We start from the raw sequence: 19681 nt of genomic DNA, 5'->3' as shown, positions 1-19681 counted from the left end.
TTCGCGAATAATACTATGATCAACTGAAGGGACAGGGATGTCTGTATAAGAATTAATTCAGTGAAAATGTTGAACATATGCTGATGGAAATGGTTAATTTCGGATTTAAGGTGTCAAGGCCGCATATTTTCGAAATGACTTTTACTTTCCAAATGAAAAGGGTACATAACAATACCTCAAATATCCATTTGTAGTCAATCACTAGATTTCTCCATTTGTACTATTTTTATGCTTAAATTCTTTTGACCAATTACTGAATAACTCTTCTATTACAATATGAAAAATTTCCTACTTGAGTTTGGGATTATTGTAAGAGAAAGATTGATTAGTTTCAATTCGTTTTTTTAATAATGGCACATGGAGATAAAAAAATATTCAATAGTTCTCGGAAACAAAACAGAGGTACATTTATCACAGTGTGTCTCATTTATAATATAAAAATAATTTCAGTTCATATGCATTATCACTGGCACCACGCTACATGATAAACATGAAATAACTTGGTCTGGGATGTAGGAAATAATTCAGGAACAACAAATTGGAAACAATTTCAAAATATCCAGATGAGCTCAGATTTTTCCTAATAATAATTATAGAAATGAAAAGTTCTCTAATAAGTTCAACTAAGGTACTCATTTGCATTATGAATATGCATGTTCTAACTTGTATTATCGTGAGAGACCATCTTATCTACTAAAATGTCTGGAAAATATTTTAAATTGCGTATCAATTTAGGCCATTTCTTTAAAGAACTCAATTGAAAACAAACAAAATTTAATAATGAGTATCATGTTCAATACCATTCAAAATATTTTCCAATGTTATCCAGATTAGATTAAAAATTATCATCAAATCATCCCAGACCATAAATAAAATGCAATACAATTAACAAATCCATCAAGTAACTGCTTACGGTATGCACGACAAACATCTATGTCTTCATTTTTTCCCACTTCACGATAGACGGCATATAAATCCTGCAAATCAAATAGGGTAGAAATGTTTTTATTTCGAAGCATGTGCTGATATGATATGAATATAGCGAATTTTACTCACCCCTCTAGCCGTGTGCAAATCTATCGACAATAACATGAATGCTCCAAAATAATTAGGATGCAAAATCACATAATGTTGAACATTTCCATCAGGAGATATGAACGTCCTTTTATGATCGTTATACTTAACAAGTAGAAGTTTCGAGAGACCTTCATACCAGGATACTGGTTGGTTCAACAAAGGACCCATATGTGGATGTATGTTACTGAGAAGTTCTGGATGGGATAAATTTTTCAATTCAATGAATTCGTTGTACAGTAGAGTGGATTCGGTTGATAACAGTTTATTCCATAACAAATCACTGCGACATTGAACCATCCCTGTAGGCAACAAGTACATAGTACAAAAATTACAACCTTAATGTAATACATACCTTTGGTGACCATATTTTTTATGAGATTGTGCGTGGTTTGAGCCTTTTCCAAGATGAGTTTTTGCATCAATTCTTCATGGGAAGAGTAGTAACCCAAATAATTTACCTTTTCTGTACTTATTTCTACATAAGACACGTCTAATTTTTTATTTAGTACTTCATTATCTTCGTGCTCACTCTCAGAAATGGGTAAAATATCCTCAAAATGTTCTGGTTTGTTTGTAATACAGTCATGTATTTCTGTTGTTACTCCAAGTATGCTCCTGGATGCTGATGATACTGTTTTGAATTTTCCTAGTTTTTCTTCTCGGCCAACAGCAGGATATAGTTCTCTATTGAAGAAAAATTACTCATAAAATTTTTCTTTTGATCAGTCATATCGATTATAAGATGTTTTAGTATTTTGGTTCATGGTTTACCTTTTTGAGGTCAAAATGAGATAATATTTCAAATGTAAGACATTGTTGCTTGGGCTGTAAGGAAAGCATAAGTTATAGATTACTAATGTGACATCAAAGTCGTCTGTATGGTGGCAGTTTTGAGAATCAGTATAATGCACTTGAGAGGTTGTGGTAACTTGGACAAGGATTTGCTCGAAGTCTCCATTACTATTCTTCATTTTCATAGCTCTAAAATTGTACTGATCTATATTTTGTAATAGATAGTCATATAGTTGTTTTCCTTCTGTCAGAAGATCTTTTATTGTCAGAGTATCTGTAGAAAAATCAAATTCTAGATTCAGAGGTTATTGGGAGAGATGGTCATTACCTTCATGTACTAAATTCCTAGCAAAATTTGGTGCTTTATTGTAATATTTCAAAAAATCGTCCAAAAACTGATTCAAGTTGTAATTTTCACATAATCTATACATCCCTGAGTTGGTTGATACATAATTGTGGACTGAACGTAGATGATAATCATAAGTGAAAGAATGTAGGTGCATAAACATTTTCACCCTATCACATTCATCCAGAAAACTCAGTGTAAACTGCAAAGAGAAGAAAATTGTTTTTTTGTATATTGTATAAAAACTTATTCCATCTCACTCTATTGATCGATGCTCTCGAACTAATATTCTGAAGTCTGCTACATTCAATGGCATGAAGTTTTGTAGAAAAAAATGGCTCAACAAACTCGGCAGTGAAAAGTAGAATACCGCCCAGAATTGTTTTTTGAATGTAGAACACAGAGTCGAACGATGAATTGTCCTTGGCCCACATCCTTTAATAGAAGATTTGTAAATTAATCACAGTTGAGTATAGGACAATGGAATAAATGAATTACCCACCCTGGCTTGCAATTGTTGTCAAACTGCAATGGCATGAAACCCAGAGTCTGTAAATATCTACGATATTCACAGAAAAATCCATAGCAGAGGTCGGTGTGCCAATGTTCTGTTTGTGGCAATTCAAGATTATCAGTACATGTGTTAGGATACAAGCTGTGGTCCCTTGTAGCAGCAGATTTTAACCGCCATTTAGGCAGAAACAATAGAGGTGTATGGCAGTAGTGTATTATACGCGAATTCTGCATTAGTAAAAATATCAAAGGAACAGTGGTAGAGCTGGTTCTGGATTGGTACATAGAATGCAATTTTTTCATTTCTTCATTCCATTTCTCCTCCCATGATTTAATTTCGCGCATCTCCATCGTTAAAATGACAACAATATCATTAGATGAATATCTTATCTTCTTGAAGGCGTCTCTGAATACTTCCAATGATCTTGCTAGATTTTTATTTGCTATAGTCCGACGTGGTATATCTTTCGGCAATTCTCTCATATAATCCACATTCCCTATATACGATACATATGGGTTGTTGGAACTCAACTAAAAGTATTTTCTCAGTGTTGGAAAAATATATACATATTCAGTAAAAGAACAATTCATTCATCGAAACTTCGAATAATTCAAACTAGTGACAGTGAGAATACATATATTCTCATTTCTAATTTATTACTCACAAATATCTTTCTAGCCAAGTGTTGATTGTGGAAAAGTCCTAACTTCTGAGCAGTCAAGGAATTCAAAAAACACGAGCGTACACTCAACCATAAACCCAAGTTGGTACAGTTTGACACCAGTTTATCGATTTTTTCTTTAGTCCAATTGTAGGTATATATGACGATCTACAATATTTCAAGTTGAATATGGAAAAGATGAAATTACATTCACTTACATTGTCATTCTCTATTAGAGCCCATAAAATTTTTTGTCGGGGTACAAAAATATTGGCCGCTAATGGTATAAATTTCTGATTATGTTTCAAGACGTGAGGACTTAGTATCTCCAGTAATTCTGGTTGGTCTTTATGGGAAATAGTTGCTTTCCACTGTTCAAAATTTCTAGATACAATCACACATTTTTGAACCGAATTCGAAGGAACATAAACTACATATTTGTAGCGATCATCTATTTTTAGGGCATTTGTTGGTAGGACTGTAAAAGCTCTCGAACTATCCTGTATCAAATTCAAAACTTCTCTTATACTGACACAAACCAAATGACGATTGGTTAAAGTCACCCTGTGTTTTCTAACAGATGGTACAGAAAGATTCACACCACACTCTAACCAATCTGGTAAATATTTCGAATATGTGTCTGACAAAATACCCGCATTTCCATTCTCCAAAGCATTTAACTCAACAGAGGGTCTTGAGATTGGTTTATCTTTTCTAGATCCCTTTTCTTTTCCTGTACTTTCAAAAGTTATCGATCGCGATGTTTTTCGATTTAGAGATATAGCTTTCTTTTTGTTCCTAGAGTGTGCATGTGTTTTGGTTATATTAGATCCATGTGTACGAAGATTACTATCTTTATTACTCTTGATTGTAACGTTAAATTCTAGCTCTTTAGAAAAGTCCAAATTCATTTCATCAATACGAATAGGTTTTATAACATTGGATTTTGATTCATCTTCTATACACAGGGGTTCTGTGAGGAGAAAATATTCAGTGACTAAATCCCATACAGACTGACAAACAGTTGCGTTTAATTTTTCAATGAGATTGTCTATATTCACTCTTCCCTGCTTCCATAACCTGAATTCCAAATATACATCCGGTAAACATTCTGAAAGAAATCCATCAGTGAAACATACAAGTGATGTATATTAACATCATAGTTTACCTTCAGCTGTTATGACTTTAGTAGAAATGATATTTTCGTATTTTCTGTTCTCTAAGTCACTTTTGAATTTCTCAGATACTATTGTTTGTTTGTTGATATTATTTATTAAATTGAGCACTATGCAGGCTATCCCTCTATTTCCAGAAGAAGGATTTTGACTCTGATTGTAGATGAATATATTACCCTCTGTAACCATATTGTTGGATGAATCATTTTCAGGGAAATCCTAAAATGAAACGATATGCTTTATAAGTTGACTAACTTGAAAGCAATTATTTTATAACCTGGAAGTGACAATGGGACCGGAGATCAGTATATTTTGGTGTATTCAAAAATTGGAGTAGGTTCTGTTTGAGATAATAGATGAATGATTCCAAATACCCTACAGCAAATTCCTCAACAGTTAGCTGAAAATTGCAATGAAAACAAAGTGTCAATTAATACAAGTCAAAAAATTACCCTGATTACAACTTCAGGCGGCCTGAACGGCTTTTGGATGAAATGAACATCTTCTGGAGTCAAAGGACACATGGCATTTCTTGCAAGTGTAATAGAGAGAAATTCTAAGACAGCATCATCAAGTCTGTTTTGTAACACTTGAACTAAATCATACTGCACATCTCTGCCAACTGCTGTGATTCCATGGACTTTCAAAGTTAATGTGTCTTCGGTTGGATTGTTTTTACTTTCCTTTTCACCGAAGCTCCTCACGCGGGGTCTTATCTCACTCTAAAAATTGAAAAAACACTTGATTCAAGTAATAAGTATGTATTGACAATTTACCGATGCACTCGATGATATACTGGCGTCTGACTGTCCCAAAGTGCCTTTCTGGCCTAGTGGAAGTGAAGCAATTGAAGGACTTCTAGAAACCAAGGCTGTCTCATACTCGTTAGGTCTCATTGAAGGGTTTTTTCCACAGTTCGTTTGCATATTCTCCTGTAGCCTGAAGATACAATTTTTAAAATTGAAAAAATCAGGTTACCTCACTTTACCTCAAGTAAAATACATTTTTCTTTTGATCTTTATAAACAAACATATTATTTCTGTTGGAAACAGAAAATTTGTCTAATATATTTTTCAAAGCTAGAATTCCTCTAGAAATGATTGACTTTCCTGAGCCTGTTTTTAATCTTGGATGTAGTACAAAGTTAGTTTGCCAAACAACGGGACAACTGAATTCGCCAATTTTAAATCTTGGATCAGTTTTGGATTTCATCTTGGATGCTTCATTTTCGTCGTTGTTTTCGATTATTGACCCTATAATAACAAAGTTATGAATATTATTTTGTTACTCCTAATTTTTTTTACCCTCTACACTTTTCAATCGATTGTATGCGGAAGTTCTAGGAGAAGTAGTGACAAGTTCTGGATGCCAATCTTTGAAGTTATCTTCTGGTTCTAATAGAATATCACATATTTTACTTTCACACAGCGTTTGTAGAAGCAAGGCCTGGTTAACTCTTTTACAAAGATCTCTTATGGCATCTCTAACAGCTCTTTGGATTTCCAGGTATATACCAACTTTTGGTGTTGGCAATTCCAAGAACCTGAAATTTTTGTATCATATTTTAATACTCACAAATTTTTGAAATATACCTGCAGTGGAAGTAAATGGTTACATCATGGTCAACTTTCATTATCAACCAGAAGTTGGGCAACTTAGGGCGCCTCATATCAATATTTCCAAGCCATTCGTAATCCTCATATTCTTCACTGACATCTTCTTCATAACCTTGAATCAAAACGTTATTCATTGTGTTAGTGTTTCAAACAATTTCTCACTACCTCCATCTGTTAAAACACTATCATTTACACTAGATATGTCGCTAGGTTGGGAGGCTACTTCATCCTTTACCTGATCACAAGGAGATATGAATATATCAAGTTCTTCATTTATTCCACTATTGTCATTGATATTTGAATTGTATTGATCTATGTCGAGATTTAGTTGCGATAAAGGGGTTTCTTTAACCAAATAATAATAATCTTCTTTTTTGCATATTTTGTAAGGCGGAACAATTATTTTCACAAACTCCTAAAAAAATAAACTATGAATATTTTCATATAGAAGAGCCAACAATACTCTTACCTCAACAAAATGATTGTAACCATCTGTTGTGTTATACACAAAATTCAGATTAATTTTGTCCATATCACACGATGGTTTACCTATACTATGACTGACGTGACTAACTATAGTGTTCAGCGTACTTGAAGTAACCGGTTCAACGTCCAATAAAGCTGTTGCAATCTCATCTTTGAGTAGCCATTTAATCTGAAAACTCAAATTATTAATTTATGAAGAGATATTAATAGAAAATATCATACATCATCCCTTAGTTGAACAATTGCTGTCTTTTGATAATCGGGAAGGTTTACTAATGGTTCGGGGTCTTGAATTCTGAAATCAGCCACTTAAGAATTTTTGAATCAAATATTCTTTTTTTAAAACATACTCTGTGAAACTTGCTTCTGAAGATGGGCTCCCAAAACTTGGTTGAAATACATCAGAACAAAAAGATGTAGTTCTCAAACCTTTCGAAGAATATTCTGTTATCACATTCTGGACTCTACTAGGAAGGGTAAGGCATAAAATATCCAGGCTGACATGTAGTTTTGACTTATCTAAACTTTCTATTTCAGATTCGATGTTTTGAATAACTTCACCTGCAGCAAAATTGTGTTTTATTGATCAACATCCAACTCTGGAAGCTAAGAAATGCTCTCACCCAAACAAGTTGGTAGTACTCTGACAGATACATTGGAATCTCCACCGTTGTTGTATCGAATAGTGCATATTAATTGTAGAAAAAGTGGATAAACATCAGGCATATGCACCTCACTTATACCAGAATAACCACTCTCCATTCTTTGAAGGATGTGGGATTTTTCCAAATATAAATCTTTGTCAGATTTGGGTTCGTTAGTTTCGGATAAATTCGATAAATCGTCATCGCTATCATGCTGTTTTATATTTCGTTTAAGGGTATTCAAACTTCGACAAAAATAATACTCGTTGTTTGTTGGAATGGAACTGAAAGATTGACTGATTAGTTGAAAGAATTTTTCCTTAATCAAATTATGAATAGGCTTTAAGTCACTGCACGGCGCTGATTGGTTCAGTATTTTTATGTCGATTTTATCCTCTTGTAGATTTTTCACATGGCCACACACAGTCTAGAAATAACACATCATTTAAGATACTAATGAAAAAAAAATAGCCAATAAAATAAATGGAAAAGAGAAATGATAAGAGTGACAGGCTTTCATAAGTGAAATTCGAACTTTTTTCACAAGTGTTTGAATGAAAAGAATTAATAAAGAGTATAAAACAAGAACTTATTGCAAGAATGGCTATACGAGATATGTTGAGGATGAAGATGAAAAGCAATTAAGCAATGCTAGCAAAGAAAGGCAACGTCCTAAGCAAATCAAATAAACTAACCATGATATAGTTTGTAATGTCAATCTCAGTTATGCTTTCTTCACATTGATCCATAGCAGATTGTATATCAGATGAATGAATATATGAATCAAAATGAAGTGCCACGAAAAGAGATAGAACAAAACTTTTAGAATGTGCCAAGACCAAGGCTCTGCAATGGATTCTAGCATTATTATTTGGATCTGATGAGTCTGAATCTTCGCTTTTAGGCTCAGGACTATGTTGAATATTCTCTTCCTCCTTCAACCTGTAAAGTTAAAGGCATCACATGTAATCAAAAGAAGAAGCTCATCTGAGATATAGTTCATAATCTTCAAAAGTTGACTCACCTCACACTCTCCTCATGGATAAATTCAGCAAACTTAAATCTATGATCTTCATGAACATCCTTATTGTGGGCAAAGTTGTTCTTCAAATTCTTCACATGAGCGTTAACCAAAACGCCTAGAGGGCAATCATATACATAAACTGGCAAAATCAAACAATTTGAGGAATTCATTGGGACATCACTTATGTTGCTGTTTCTTGAGCCAGGTCTATCTGAGGATTCTACATGTTCACTAATTATCTTTTTCGATTTTTCTGAAGCCAACAAAACCCTGAGGTCATCTAATGTGGCTGGAATAAATGTCAGAATAACATGTGAAATAGATATTCCCTTCAGTAGACACCGCCACTGAGATGCTTCTTGAAAACCGTCTGCAATCATTGAAATAAGATTAAACTGATAATGAATTCCAAACAGATTATAAAACTACCTGTTTTGTTAGATTCTGTTATTGGACAAAAATTGCTATTTTTATTTCTGTCAATAATGTGTTTAGTGAATTTATCAGATTCTTCCTTGGTTAAATCCAATTCTGAATCATGTAACACCATGAAATGGTCATGGATATTGTCCATTAATAATTTATTGGCTTTGGTCATATCACATTTATGGAAATACATAGCTTTCTCATTGTTCTCAAGGAATAAAGAGAACAGCAACTCAGTTTGCTGACAAAATGGCAATATTGCTATAGGATCAAATTTGAATGGGATATGTTCAATCCTTGGAGCTATAATTGGATACCAAGGAGGGCTGAAAAAACATGGTCAAGGACATAACAAGAGTGTACTCTAACAAGGTCACCTGTTCGAATCACTGGGACTAGTTTCAGGATGACTAATTCCTCTGCTGTTTTTCCGCACTGTTTTGTGACTCGCATATGATAAATTGAACAAATTGGTTGAAGACCCTATACTCAAGGCTCTATTTTTTTCTTGACACATCAAACTGAGATGTTCCATAGTGAGTAGAGTATTTATGCATTGGTGATCTATATGGCTGATCTGAAATGAACACATTTTAATGCCTGCTGAATCCAGATTGATTACATCTACTGAAAAATCTACCCACCATATTAGCTATTTCATAATAGTATTTATTATTGAAATACGTAATCCTTTTATTGGTGGTTTGTACTTTTCCAAACTGTGGTTCTATCCAAACTTCAGTAATGAGTTGTAGTTCAGCTTCACCATCACATTCATTATTATCATCGTCGGAACAACTATTGCTGTCCTCGCCCCACCCATTACTGTCACTATAATTAACTGGAAATAAGACATACTGAACAAGGCAGCTTGCAAAAGGATCCATCCACAATTCCATAACCATAGTTATAATTCCAGCTGAAGAATGAGCGAAATGAAAACCTTCCTCAAGTCTCATTCTACAAGATGATAGAAGTTAATATATGCTCATGGAAAAGCTTATATGCTCACTTTGTTATAGTGTTCAAAATCCATGAAAGAGCAGTGTCAGATAATCTAGAGTTGAAGGAATAACTAGCTCCCCATATACATCTCTTATGGTAGAGATATCGGGATAAAGTGATAAAAAGAGAACTAGTGAGGGGTGTGGCGACATTTAAGCTTGAATGAGGGGGTTGAGTTCCGTCAGGAAATATCACAGTTGAAAAATCATGGGGCATACGTTCATATCTGAAAATGAAGAAGCTTTATTATATTTTATTGCAGAGAAATATTGGGTTGTTCACCTTATCAGGACTTTTTCAATTGGTTTTTCAAACAGAACACAAATGGTGTTTTCTTTCACCCTCAGGGGACCTGTTGTATAGGCAAGCTGAGAAATGTCAGCCTTCAACTGTTCTAGAATCTTTAAAAACTTCATTTTATTAATTCATCAAGGATTTGGGATAGTTTTACCTCTTTTCGAACAGTTCCTGGTGTGGGAGTGGAAAAGCCAATATGTAAAACGGCACAAGGCAATTTTGATGTTATTCTTATTATACAAAATGACACTGGTGGTTTGTCAGGCTCTTTGAGGATTTTCAAGTATGTATTATTATCAATCAGTATAAAAGTTGACCATTCTGAAAGGAACCCATATAATGCTGCAGCTGCTTGTCGGCACTGTACAGTCTGGAAAGATCGGAGTTGAATACGTGACAAATACTGAATGATACACTTCAATAAACCTCATATCTCCTTGAAGACTGGTTGAGATGCAAGCCCTTCGGAAGCAGTTGATCATGTTTCAGAATAAGGGAAATCTTATGCATGTGAAACCATTTTCTCCAATTATTACCTTCCATCTGGCAGATTGGTTGCCATAAATGATTGAATTTTGGACAGGAAAGATCACTGAAGAAAAAGTTGATGAGAAGAAGTGAAAAAAATGTATGCACTTCAATCACCTTGGGGTTAAAGATGATTTTGTGCTGTCTGGACCAAGAGTATTATTCAACACAAATACAGGAATTCCGCTCCTTGCACTATCAGGTAAATTATACCATAGTGATGACGTTGGAAATGTGCTCAATTGTTGGGCGAAACCTATTTCCCTTGTTAACTGAGATAACCTCAACCAAAATCGTTCAATTATTGCAACTCTGTATGAAGATTTATTTTCTTTTTTCATCAAGCATGTTATATCATGTAGGAATTCATATGGAGCTGTAAGATCAAATAATTTATATTTGTAACTTTGTTCTCTTTGCAGGAAAAATTCGAACTGGTAAGTTTTTTGTTGTTTTAGTTGAAAATGTATAACTAATGTGAATTATTTTTAGGTTTATTTTAATCTATCACTTGGCTGTTGATCTTGGGAGAGCTTTGGAAAGAGTATCTGTACTACAACGGACTGTATGTTTAAATAGCTTCAGTGAGAAATTGCCTACACTTGGATACTCACCTGCAATAAAAATTTCATATAAAGTACTGTTGCCCTTCGTAATTGGCCACTGGGTGGCGAGTTTGAAATATATGAAAATCGAGGATTTCCACTCCAAACTCAACTTGACCTCCAACAAACCATTTATGTAGGATATATGCTGGAAAATAATGTATTCGAATAAAGATTTCAATAGCTCATGTCGACTTACGTCTATCGTGAACCCTTCTCTCATTCGCCTAGATAATAAGAGAAAAATGGAAGCACTGGATTTTTCTTCGGCCTGGCGTTTCGTTAAAAGGGTCGGTTTTCTATATCCCCGAAATATTTCGTTTCTAAAAGAATACATATAAAAAAAAAGGAAAAAATAAATTTTTATTTTTTTCTTACTCGGAAACCCATACGTTGGAATCAGTTCGCGGTAAGACATACCTATTTTTGGTATGGAAAGTCCATAAAAGAAACAATTCGTGATAAATATTCATCACGATAAACGGTTGCTGTTTCTGAAAATTAACACAGCATAAAAAATTGGTACTTAAGATAATGCGCCAACTTACAACATAATTTATTAACTGTACACAGGTCCCAAGGGTAGAATGAGCAAAAAAATATAACAAATCTGTATATGATACAAAACCGGAACTAGAATGTGGATGAAAAGGTGACCCAACCTTCAAAAAAGATACGGAAATGCAATCGTAATGCAGTTGGAAGAGTAGTGACTCTAATATGTTAGCATCCGGCATTGATACCACGCCATCGGTTATAACCAAAATATCTGAAAAATATAAATCGGTTTGCTCCTTAAATACTGCACATATATCCCACGAATGCAGCATAGCAGCCACTAAAGAACTGGGAAAAATATTTAATTTTCGGTCATGATTATTCGGAAAAACGTGTCATGCGCTCAAAGTCTTCACTTTCACCATTCCTCTAGGAAATTTTCAAAATTTTAATCGCTTTCTGACAATGTGCTTTTGGAAATGATGAAATTACATGCACGATTCTGGATTTCGTTGTGCTACGACGATTAATTACACAAAATTTGATACTTACGACTTATACTATTCTCCGGAAGAAGAGAAATGGCCAACATGGAATACCTCAACATATTAACGAAATTTGCATCAGGCGAAACCATAGGAACTTTAAGGCCGTATCTCTCAGAATCGGTTATATTAGAGAGATTACTTTCGTTTTGAGCCTGAATTTAAAAATTACGATAATAAAGTTCAAATCATTTTTTGTTCATTGCTTACTCTTTGATTATCCATCTGATAATTGGCAAAGGTAGCAACTTCTGCTATTTTACCTTCGATAATATGGAATTGATCACCTACAAATTTAATAATATCTGGCAACTTTATATTACTTATTTCGACACCTTTGACTAGAACTTGTTGAGCTGGACTCATAAAGAATGGAGTGTTCACGATCACAGTTAAATATATGCTCGGTTGAAAAACTAGGGTGTTACCAGGTACTGTGAACTGAAAAAGTAATAATTCAACTAGAGTTTTCATTTTTTTGCGAAACGTAGTTTTAGAATCAATCTCGTCTCTTGATGCAATTGATATTTCATGAAAGAATAACATTAGGTGGGCGGCTAAATGAGGTGCAGGACTGTGAACTGTTCATTGGGGTGATATTACTGAATTTTTCAGTTCCATTTGACCTCTAATACAAACAGTGCCATAACTTGGTACAGCCTGTGTCTCATTCGTAGCCAGCTTTACCTAATTTTCCTTCAGACACAAGTCATCCAACAGATATCATTGAAAAATTTGATAAAATTATTCGGATTTTATAATACCTGTTTGGTCAATCCTTCAAGGCTATGCTTGAAACAGTTAAAAATCTCGTCGAACAACACTTCTCCTTTCTGAATGTCAATAGTAGCTTGTGATGGACTCATGTCCAAACAATAAACTATTCTATAGGAATGAGCCAAAAATTTCAATTCAGTACGGCAGGTTATTTGGAATTTATTGCACTTCGTTATCAGTTGCTCCCTCGCCACAATGGACACTATTTCAATTTCGGTCGAGTTGTTCTGTAAATTATGTTTTAATGAAGAAATGGAATTTGTTTTTTTATTGGGCTTTGTGGATCCCAGCTAAACAGTTATGTGCTATAGTTTTTACGTATAATAACAATGCAGATACCGATATTGCTCAATTCTTAGGGTTAACTAAAAGGCTACGAAAAAAACGCAGAATGCTAGAAACATTATTTGATTTTCGAATATGTAATGTATCTTATTAATTCGTTATAAACTGAAATTTCCTTTCTCGACATCGAATTATTATGTCACCATTTATCAATTACAAGAAACACGACCGTGTGTAGAGTGAGTTGATGTACAGTTTTCATAAGTTGTATTAAGGTTTAAACATATTTGCATAATCTTAAGTATTTTGACCTTGTCGTCCAACCTGTGCTGGCGGAATTTCTAGCATATATGGGATATTGTTCAAGTTTCCTATTTCTTATCATTTCATATCATCAGCAATTGATGATCCCCGAGTACGATTCCAAATCCTATTTTGGAAATTTCCGAAATGGATGCGACTGATCCAAAGTATCATTTTAGTCCTTTTTTGGATAAGAAGTCGGATTCATTTCTTAAATAAATCGAGCCTAATTGATATTCAACTAGCTGAAATATATTCAATATTACGTCAGGTATCCGAAGGACGTTTTTCACAACATCGTTACTAGATACGCTCAATATTGTCGCTTGAAATATTAAATCTCTTTATACCTACCAACGTTCCATTTTCTAAAGCTATGACAAAAGCATAAATTATGTACGAAATACGGAAGAAAAATGTGACACAGATAATCGGTATAATTCACGCTCTTCAAATATAACATATAAACTGCTGTAAATCGATTAACTTATATTAAGTTAGACGATTTGAGAATATCGGGAATTCGTATAATTTATTAGTTGTTTGGTTTTTGTGCGTAACCAAAAAGCTAAGCATTTCTGAAATTTTTAGACTATTTGGAGCCGCGTTCGAATTTCTTTGACTTTGACTATTTACAATATTTTACGTCTGTAACTTACCCATTTTTGAACAGTAGGCATAGTTACGACGGAATTGAGATGGTTCAAGAGCCACTGAAGTCTAGCAGCTCTTGAAACTGGTACGTTTTTCGGTAGAAGAAGATATACAGTTTTGGCCTCCAGAACAATCTGTTGGTTTTCTTCCTCCATGTATGGAAAATCCCCTGGGTAGTAACAACCATGTTCTGCAAGGTAGCGATTTCCATATTCGTGAAGAAGCATAAATTGTTAAAAAACTTTCCAATTTGTTTTACGTGAACATTAATGTATTTCACAATGTACACAATGATAAAACATGGTTAAATGAAGTAATGCTGATAGTATATTTATCTGGTAGTCCTGCCTGATATTCATTTATTGACAGCTATTCAACACATAATAAAACATAAGAGGGGGGCGAAAGCAATGAATAGTTGCAGCAGATAACAAGTTTATCATGTACCTAAGAGTTAAAACACTCATTATCAATCAAACAATGAAAAATTGGCATACCGAAGTGGTAGTGCTAACATATGCATCGACATTTATATAAGCCTGTAACTGCGTTTCTTTGGAAAAATATTTAAAGGTTTCATACTCATTCAGGTCAAAATATTGGACCTACAATAAATTCAAGTTTGGACAATTCGAAGTGATCAATTACCGCAGATACGTCTGCGGAAATTGATATGTTCATCATCAACCATAGGCGTAACAGATGAAGAAGGGGAGGTTCAAAAAACGCCGGTCTTCAGTTTTCGGATAGAAAGCTGAATTATGAATTGAATTGAATTGAATTGTACAATTATAAGTTTTTAATCCAAGGACTACTAAAATGAAAAAAAAAATTGAATAGTATTAGCCATCTTTGATCTTAAGAAGACGAAATACACCAGAAAATTTCAAAAATAAGAAGGCAACCAAAATTTGAGTATTACATGTATAGATGCTGACAAATATATTGAATGCATGAGATTAAATGAAATTTTCCTTCAATAATTATCTACTTGAATTAAGAGTACTTCATAGATAATTCTGAAAAGAAAGGTCAATGTTCCTGACACCAAACAACAATAATTTTAATCTTTGATAAGAAATGGAGAAGAGTGATGGGATAAGGGCCCGAATGGAATTTATCAAGATATAATATAAATAACTCCAAACAGAAGCCCCCTCTATTTGAATGAGAAAAATTCAGTCTATCCAACAAGTGGATTAGTACCTCTGGACTTCTGAATATGTAATCCAACTGAAGCTGCTAAGGGGAGGATGAAAACAAAAGAAAGAAAAAAGTCTGAAAGAAAATAAAGCAGAGGTGATACTACTCCTTGAACATGTTAGTTCTAAAATGAGTATTATGATTGAAAGCCTACCTACAACAAGAGACATAAGCATTATCTTGTTCAGTGTGGAGCACAACAAAATGACACGAAGCTTGCTGATCAAGCCCTATTTGATGAATTCATGGGTTTAGATGGACTGAACAAGAAAACTGTGATAGTGTTGTTGGTATATGAAATGTAAGGTACTTATACTAATGATACCAAATATTTGCCACAGCCTGAAAGATTAACTCTTACCATGGACTGGTAACTCAACTCCTTCATCTGAATCTAGGCTAACAGAATCGAATTCCATAATTCATTAATTGCACTTCCGTAAATGAAATTTTGAAACCCTCCCCCTGCAAAGAAGGCACATCAGTCTTTAGTTCCCACGAATGCTGGGACTTGAATCAATCACTGTAGTTGTTTTGGATTGTATATAATCCAACATTATACATATTAAATCCTCGAAGGTTTGGGTATCAGATTATGAGAAGGAATGGTAAATATTGTTGACAACTGCACCAATACATTAACTATTCAAACATTTACATTATTACGTCACTGAAAAAAATTGACTACCAGTAGAGCACAACTTGAAAAAAAGTGGGAAAAGGCGAAACTTTCAGTGGCAGTGAGAGAGCTATCTTATAAATTGGCAGCTGATTATTTATCTTTGCCCCATTTCTAACCAAAGATTTTGTTTTGATGTGTAGTAACACCCACATCTGTCAAACTTGACGTTCAACATAAAACAAGACGCACATTATACTTATATTTGTTGTAATTTTTTCCTGTTGAATTTTCAATAAAGAGTAAAATGGGACAAGTGGCTTTCATTTTTACCCTTATCCTTGAGTATTGGGTTGAATACTCAAAGCCCTTATATATATATATAGAAATATCAGTGCCATCTATAAAGCATTTTATTTCGTTTATTACTACGTGATAATTAATACATGCGGTCACCAGTAGATGTCGCTACTAGTATTGATAGTGAGGATTTATGCTTCTAGACACTACCCTAATGATCTCTGGATCATTGAATCCGACTATTATTTGCCTTCCTAAGAACTCTGCGTAAACCCTTCATAAACCCTTGATAATAAATCCAATATATTAAGAAAAGTTACAAAGCAGCAGCAACAATAATATATTATCCATTTTTATAAATTACATAACATAAACATCTAAATGAGTAGAAATATCACAAACATTTTGGTAGTTATAATATAAATATATATATAAACAAATTAGCGGGTGCTCAGTATTTCAGGTACCTCTCCATCTTTCAAAATTTTCAAGGCTCTTCGAATAGAAACTTTATCGAGCTCTGGTTGTAGAGGTTGTTCATTGTCTAGACAAATTTCCTGTGCTCTTTTGCCAAAATATTCAAGAACTTTTACACGGTAATCCACTATGGTCGATACACTATTTCCAGTCAACTTTAAATCTTCTAAACAGGGAAGGTTTGATAAAAATTTAATTTCTTCAATATTATTTATGTTATTCCCAGTCAAGTTCAAAGTTTCCAGAGAATAGAGCTTGGTGAATCCTTCCAGACTAGTTATACTATTTTGAGATAGATTTAGGTGTGATATATTACCTAGAGTGAAATGTATTTGTTTACAGGATGTGATTAGGTTACCGCATATGCTCAATGTAGTTAAGTTTTTCAGTTCTAGAAGATTAGGAATATTGGAAAATCTGTTTTGGTCCAGAATAAGTGTTTTCAGATTTGGTACCAATTTTATTGTTTGGTCAATTTCAGTTAAACAATTGTGGCTCAAATCCATTTTTACCAAATTGCTCCACACCTGAAAAAACTTGAAATTGACACACATTCTCAAAAAAAAAGGAGAACTTACATGGGTACTATCAAAATTATATTTATGAAGAACATCACACTGTAAAATTTGACTCAAACTTGTCATATTTGATTTGTTAATGGTCATCGTTTCCAAATTATTGCGTAGTTGGCCCAAGTCCTTAATACAATCCAAACAAATTTCCTTCAAAGACAAATTGGTGATTTTCTAAAACCAAAATTTTCTTATTCATGTCATGAAATATGCTTTCGAAAGGAATATTTGTCTCACTTTGAAATTTCGAAAATCAAAGAGAAGATCATTAGGTTGAATATTACTTCTTAAATAGTTTCCAATTATGCCAGTAACATTTAGATCCTTGAGTTGAGAGCAAAAGTCTAATACATGTGTGAAGTCATATCTTTTGTCAGGATTATATTCTGCAGGCTGCGGAGTATTACAGCACTTACTGATAGCATGTATCTAAAAAAAAGGTATTCAGCATTGCTTATAATTTTAGTTTGCGACTCTTACTTCGAGTGTAGTGAAATTATAACTGTTAGTTGTAGATATATAAGATTCAGCTCCTGAGTAAAACTTTAGTGCTAGGCTTTGGAGTAGAAAGTAAACGTCATAAACATGGAAATTTAAAAACTCAAGAAAAATTCTGGGCATGGTCAGCTTCAAGAATTTTAAAAGTTTTTGTAGATAAAGTTCAAGTCCCTTTCTTCTTGTGTCAATAAATTGGGGACATTTACTTCTGATCAGTTTTTTTGATGGAAGTATATCTTTGGCAACACCATGATCGTTAACGAGCTTGGTGTGCAATTCGAAGAAATCATTGTAGCGATGGGTTACTATCCAAAATATGTCGCCAACAGAAATTTTTATTTCGTAAAGAGTAACCCCTTCTTTTTCCAGAGTTGTGGGAATCTTAACTGTGGTTCCTTGTGCATTAACCCAGAAGCAAGCCATTTTATATCACTTTGAGTGAGCTCTTTTTGTTTCCTTGAAAGCAATTCAACATTTTATATTCTTAACAGACGTTTACTTTTCCAATTATTCAATAATTCATTAGAAACTCAATAATATTATGTCTATGGGAGTAGAAAGTAGATGTTCAAAACAATTTGTTGTTGGAAGTTGGAATACCTACTGATCACAGATCATTTATATCATAGAAAAGTTCATTTTTATTTATAGGCCCTATATATTATTATATACCATAGTACACAATGTACTCTTCACCCGCCTGAAGATGCTATTGTGATAGCGAAACACTGGGTTACACTAGAAACTGAATTACATGATTTTCATTAGGAGTTATTTTATCACTACACGTGTTTCGCTATCACAATTGCATCTTCAGGTGAGCGAAGATAAAGTGTAGGCATTGTATAGTAGTGGCAGAGATTCTGGGTACTGGGTTTATGCAGCGTAACTAAGAACTCTATCTATAATCTTTGCTGAGAACTAAGCAACCAGTTTGTCTATGGAACTAAGACTTAAGAAATTAACCAATCTAATTGACAGACGAAGATCACGTGAACCACATCTGCCAATGAGATTTTTCTTTGCTTAGGTCCAGAGTCTCTGCTTAGGTCTTAAATTACGCTCTTTCTTTATTCGAAGGTTACGCTGCATAAGCTCACCATAAGTTTTTTTTTTAAATCCGTTTACTTGAGTTTAATTATTTGAAATTATAATGAAATTTTGAAAGCACATAATATCAAAGATCTTCTGCTACGATAGCCAGTAATTTCGAGCAACCGATTTTAGTTCAATACATGTTCCACAAATATCCGGCCGGATCAAAAGTCTCTATCACTTTTTTTTTTCGATGGAATATAAATTTATGTGAAGTGGAATAAATGGTTCTATCATATTGAATATATTTCGTACACTTGATAAGCTAAACTATAAATCCGCAGGTTCAATCACTCACGACAAGTTGATTATTCATTGTTGCATCGAGGGAGAAATAATGATGTTAATGGAAACTTCAAGCCCACATTTCGCGCCAGATAAATTGAAACAATTATTCATAGCAATAATTAGGGTGTATCTATGAAAGCTGTCGTTCGGGTTTCGTTTTGAAAAATGGTGGAGTCCACATTCCGTTAGAAACTTTATTGCTTAGGTGCCTAATAAAAAGGGCAGTGTGACTTTTTTGTCGGAGCATCCAACACCAATTTATGTTTTTCGTTTTGTTGTTCGTTAAATTTCTCAGTTCTGAAGTTGATAAAAGCTTCCGCGATTCTTCGGCTCCTAGGGGTGGAAGTGTCATTCAAATTAATTGAGTCTGA

The 19681-nt window shown here is 33.9% G+C and overlaps 2 protein-coding genes across 3 annotated transcripts; both read right to left on the bottom strand.

Annotated features, from left to right (window-relative positions):
* Nucleotides 1-325: 325 nt before the first annotated feature.
* Nucleotides 326-16355, bottom strand: LOC123322438 (KICSTOR complex protein SZT2-like). Of its 2 annotated transcripts, XM_044910404.1 has the most exons (41): nt 16150-16355; nt 15823-15926; nt 14264-14448; nt 13004-13243; nt 12450-12680; nt 12247-12394; nt 11745-11965; nt 11575-11690; nt 11396-11519; nt 11206-11344; nt 10709-10967; nt 10490-10655; nt 10218-10433; nt 10049-10167; nt 9774-9992; nt 9406-9721; nt 9139-9338; nt 8765-9087; nt 8336-8705; nt 8007-8253; nt 7291-7738; nt 7018-7228; nt 6890-6962; nt 6651-6836; nt 6347-6596; nt 6158-6293; nt 5870-6108; nt 5554-5818; nt 5342-5504; nt 5018-5287; nt 4843-4965; nt 4559-4784; nt 3609-4501; nt 3394-3558; nt 2718-3259; nt 2476-2650; nt 2198-2417; nt 1849-2143; nt 1430-1761; nt 1057-1376; nt 326-977 (listed from the first exon to the last, which is right to left on the bottom strand). In XM_044910404.1, the coding sequence occupies exons 2-41, from the start codon at nt 15878-15880 to the stop codon at nt 849-851; spliced, it is 9558 nt and encodes a 3185-aa protein (XP_044766339.1). In that variant the 5' UTR covers nt 15881-15926; nt 16150-16355; the 3' UTR covers nt 326-848. The 2 variants fall into 2 exon arrangements, with proteins under 2 accessions (XP_044766339.1, XP_044766338.1); XM_044910403.1 differs by having other exon boundaries at nt 15823-16355.
* A 348-nt stretch (nt 16356-16703) lies between these two features.
* Nucleotides 16704-18543, bottom strand: LOC123321429 (nischarin). Its single transcript, XM_044909016.1, has 4 exons — nt 17910-18543; nt 17667-17858; nt 17436-17603; nt 16704-17384 (listed from the first exon to the last, which is right to left on the bottom strand). Exons 1-4 carry the CDS (start codon nt 18348-18350, stop codon nt 16821-16823), a joined length of 1365 nt encoding a protein of 454 aa, XP_044764951.1. The 5' UTR covers nt 18351-18543; the 3' UTR covers nt 16704-16820.
* Between the last annotated feature and the right edge of the window lie 1138 nt (nt 18544-19681).

The sequence above is a fragment of the Coccinella septempunctata genome, chromosome X, assembly GCF_907165205.1.
Source record: "Coccinella septempunctata chromosome X, icCocSept1.1, whole genome shotgun sequence".
Classification (NCBI taxonomy): Eukaryota; Metazoa; Arthropoda; class Insecta; order Coleoptera; family Coccinellidae; genus Coccinella; species Coccinella septempunctata.
The sequence above is the reverse complement of the archived record's forward strand: the minus strand, read 5'-3'. Positions and strand labels throughout refer to the sequence as shown.

Coding starts and splice junctions, on each gene's coding strand:
- LOC123322438 (XM_044910403.1), bottom strand. CDS start 15,880: ATGGAATTCGATTCTGTTAGCCTAGATTCAGATGAAGGAGTTGAGTTA. Junction 11,691..11,744: donor TACAGTTAATAAATTATGTT/GTAAGTTGGCGC, acceptor GTTAATTTTCAG/AAACAGCAACCGTTTATCGT. Junction 4,785..4,842: donor GGTCCCATTGTCACTTCCAG/GTTATAAAATAA, acceptor GTTTCATTTTAG/GATTTCCCTGAAAATGATTC.
- LOC123321429 (XM_044909016.1), bottom strand. CDS start 18,350: ATGGCTTGCTTCTGGGTTAATGCACAAGGAACCACAGTTAAGATTCCC. Junction 17,859..17,909: donor ATAATTTCACTACACTCGAA/GTAAGAGTCGCA, acceptor CCTTTTTTTTAG/ATACATGCTATCAGTAAGTG. Junction 17,385..17,435: donor ATAATTTTGATAGTACCCAT/GTAAGTTCTCCT, acceptor AAGTTTTTTCAG/GTGTGGAGCAATTTGGTAAA.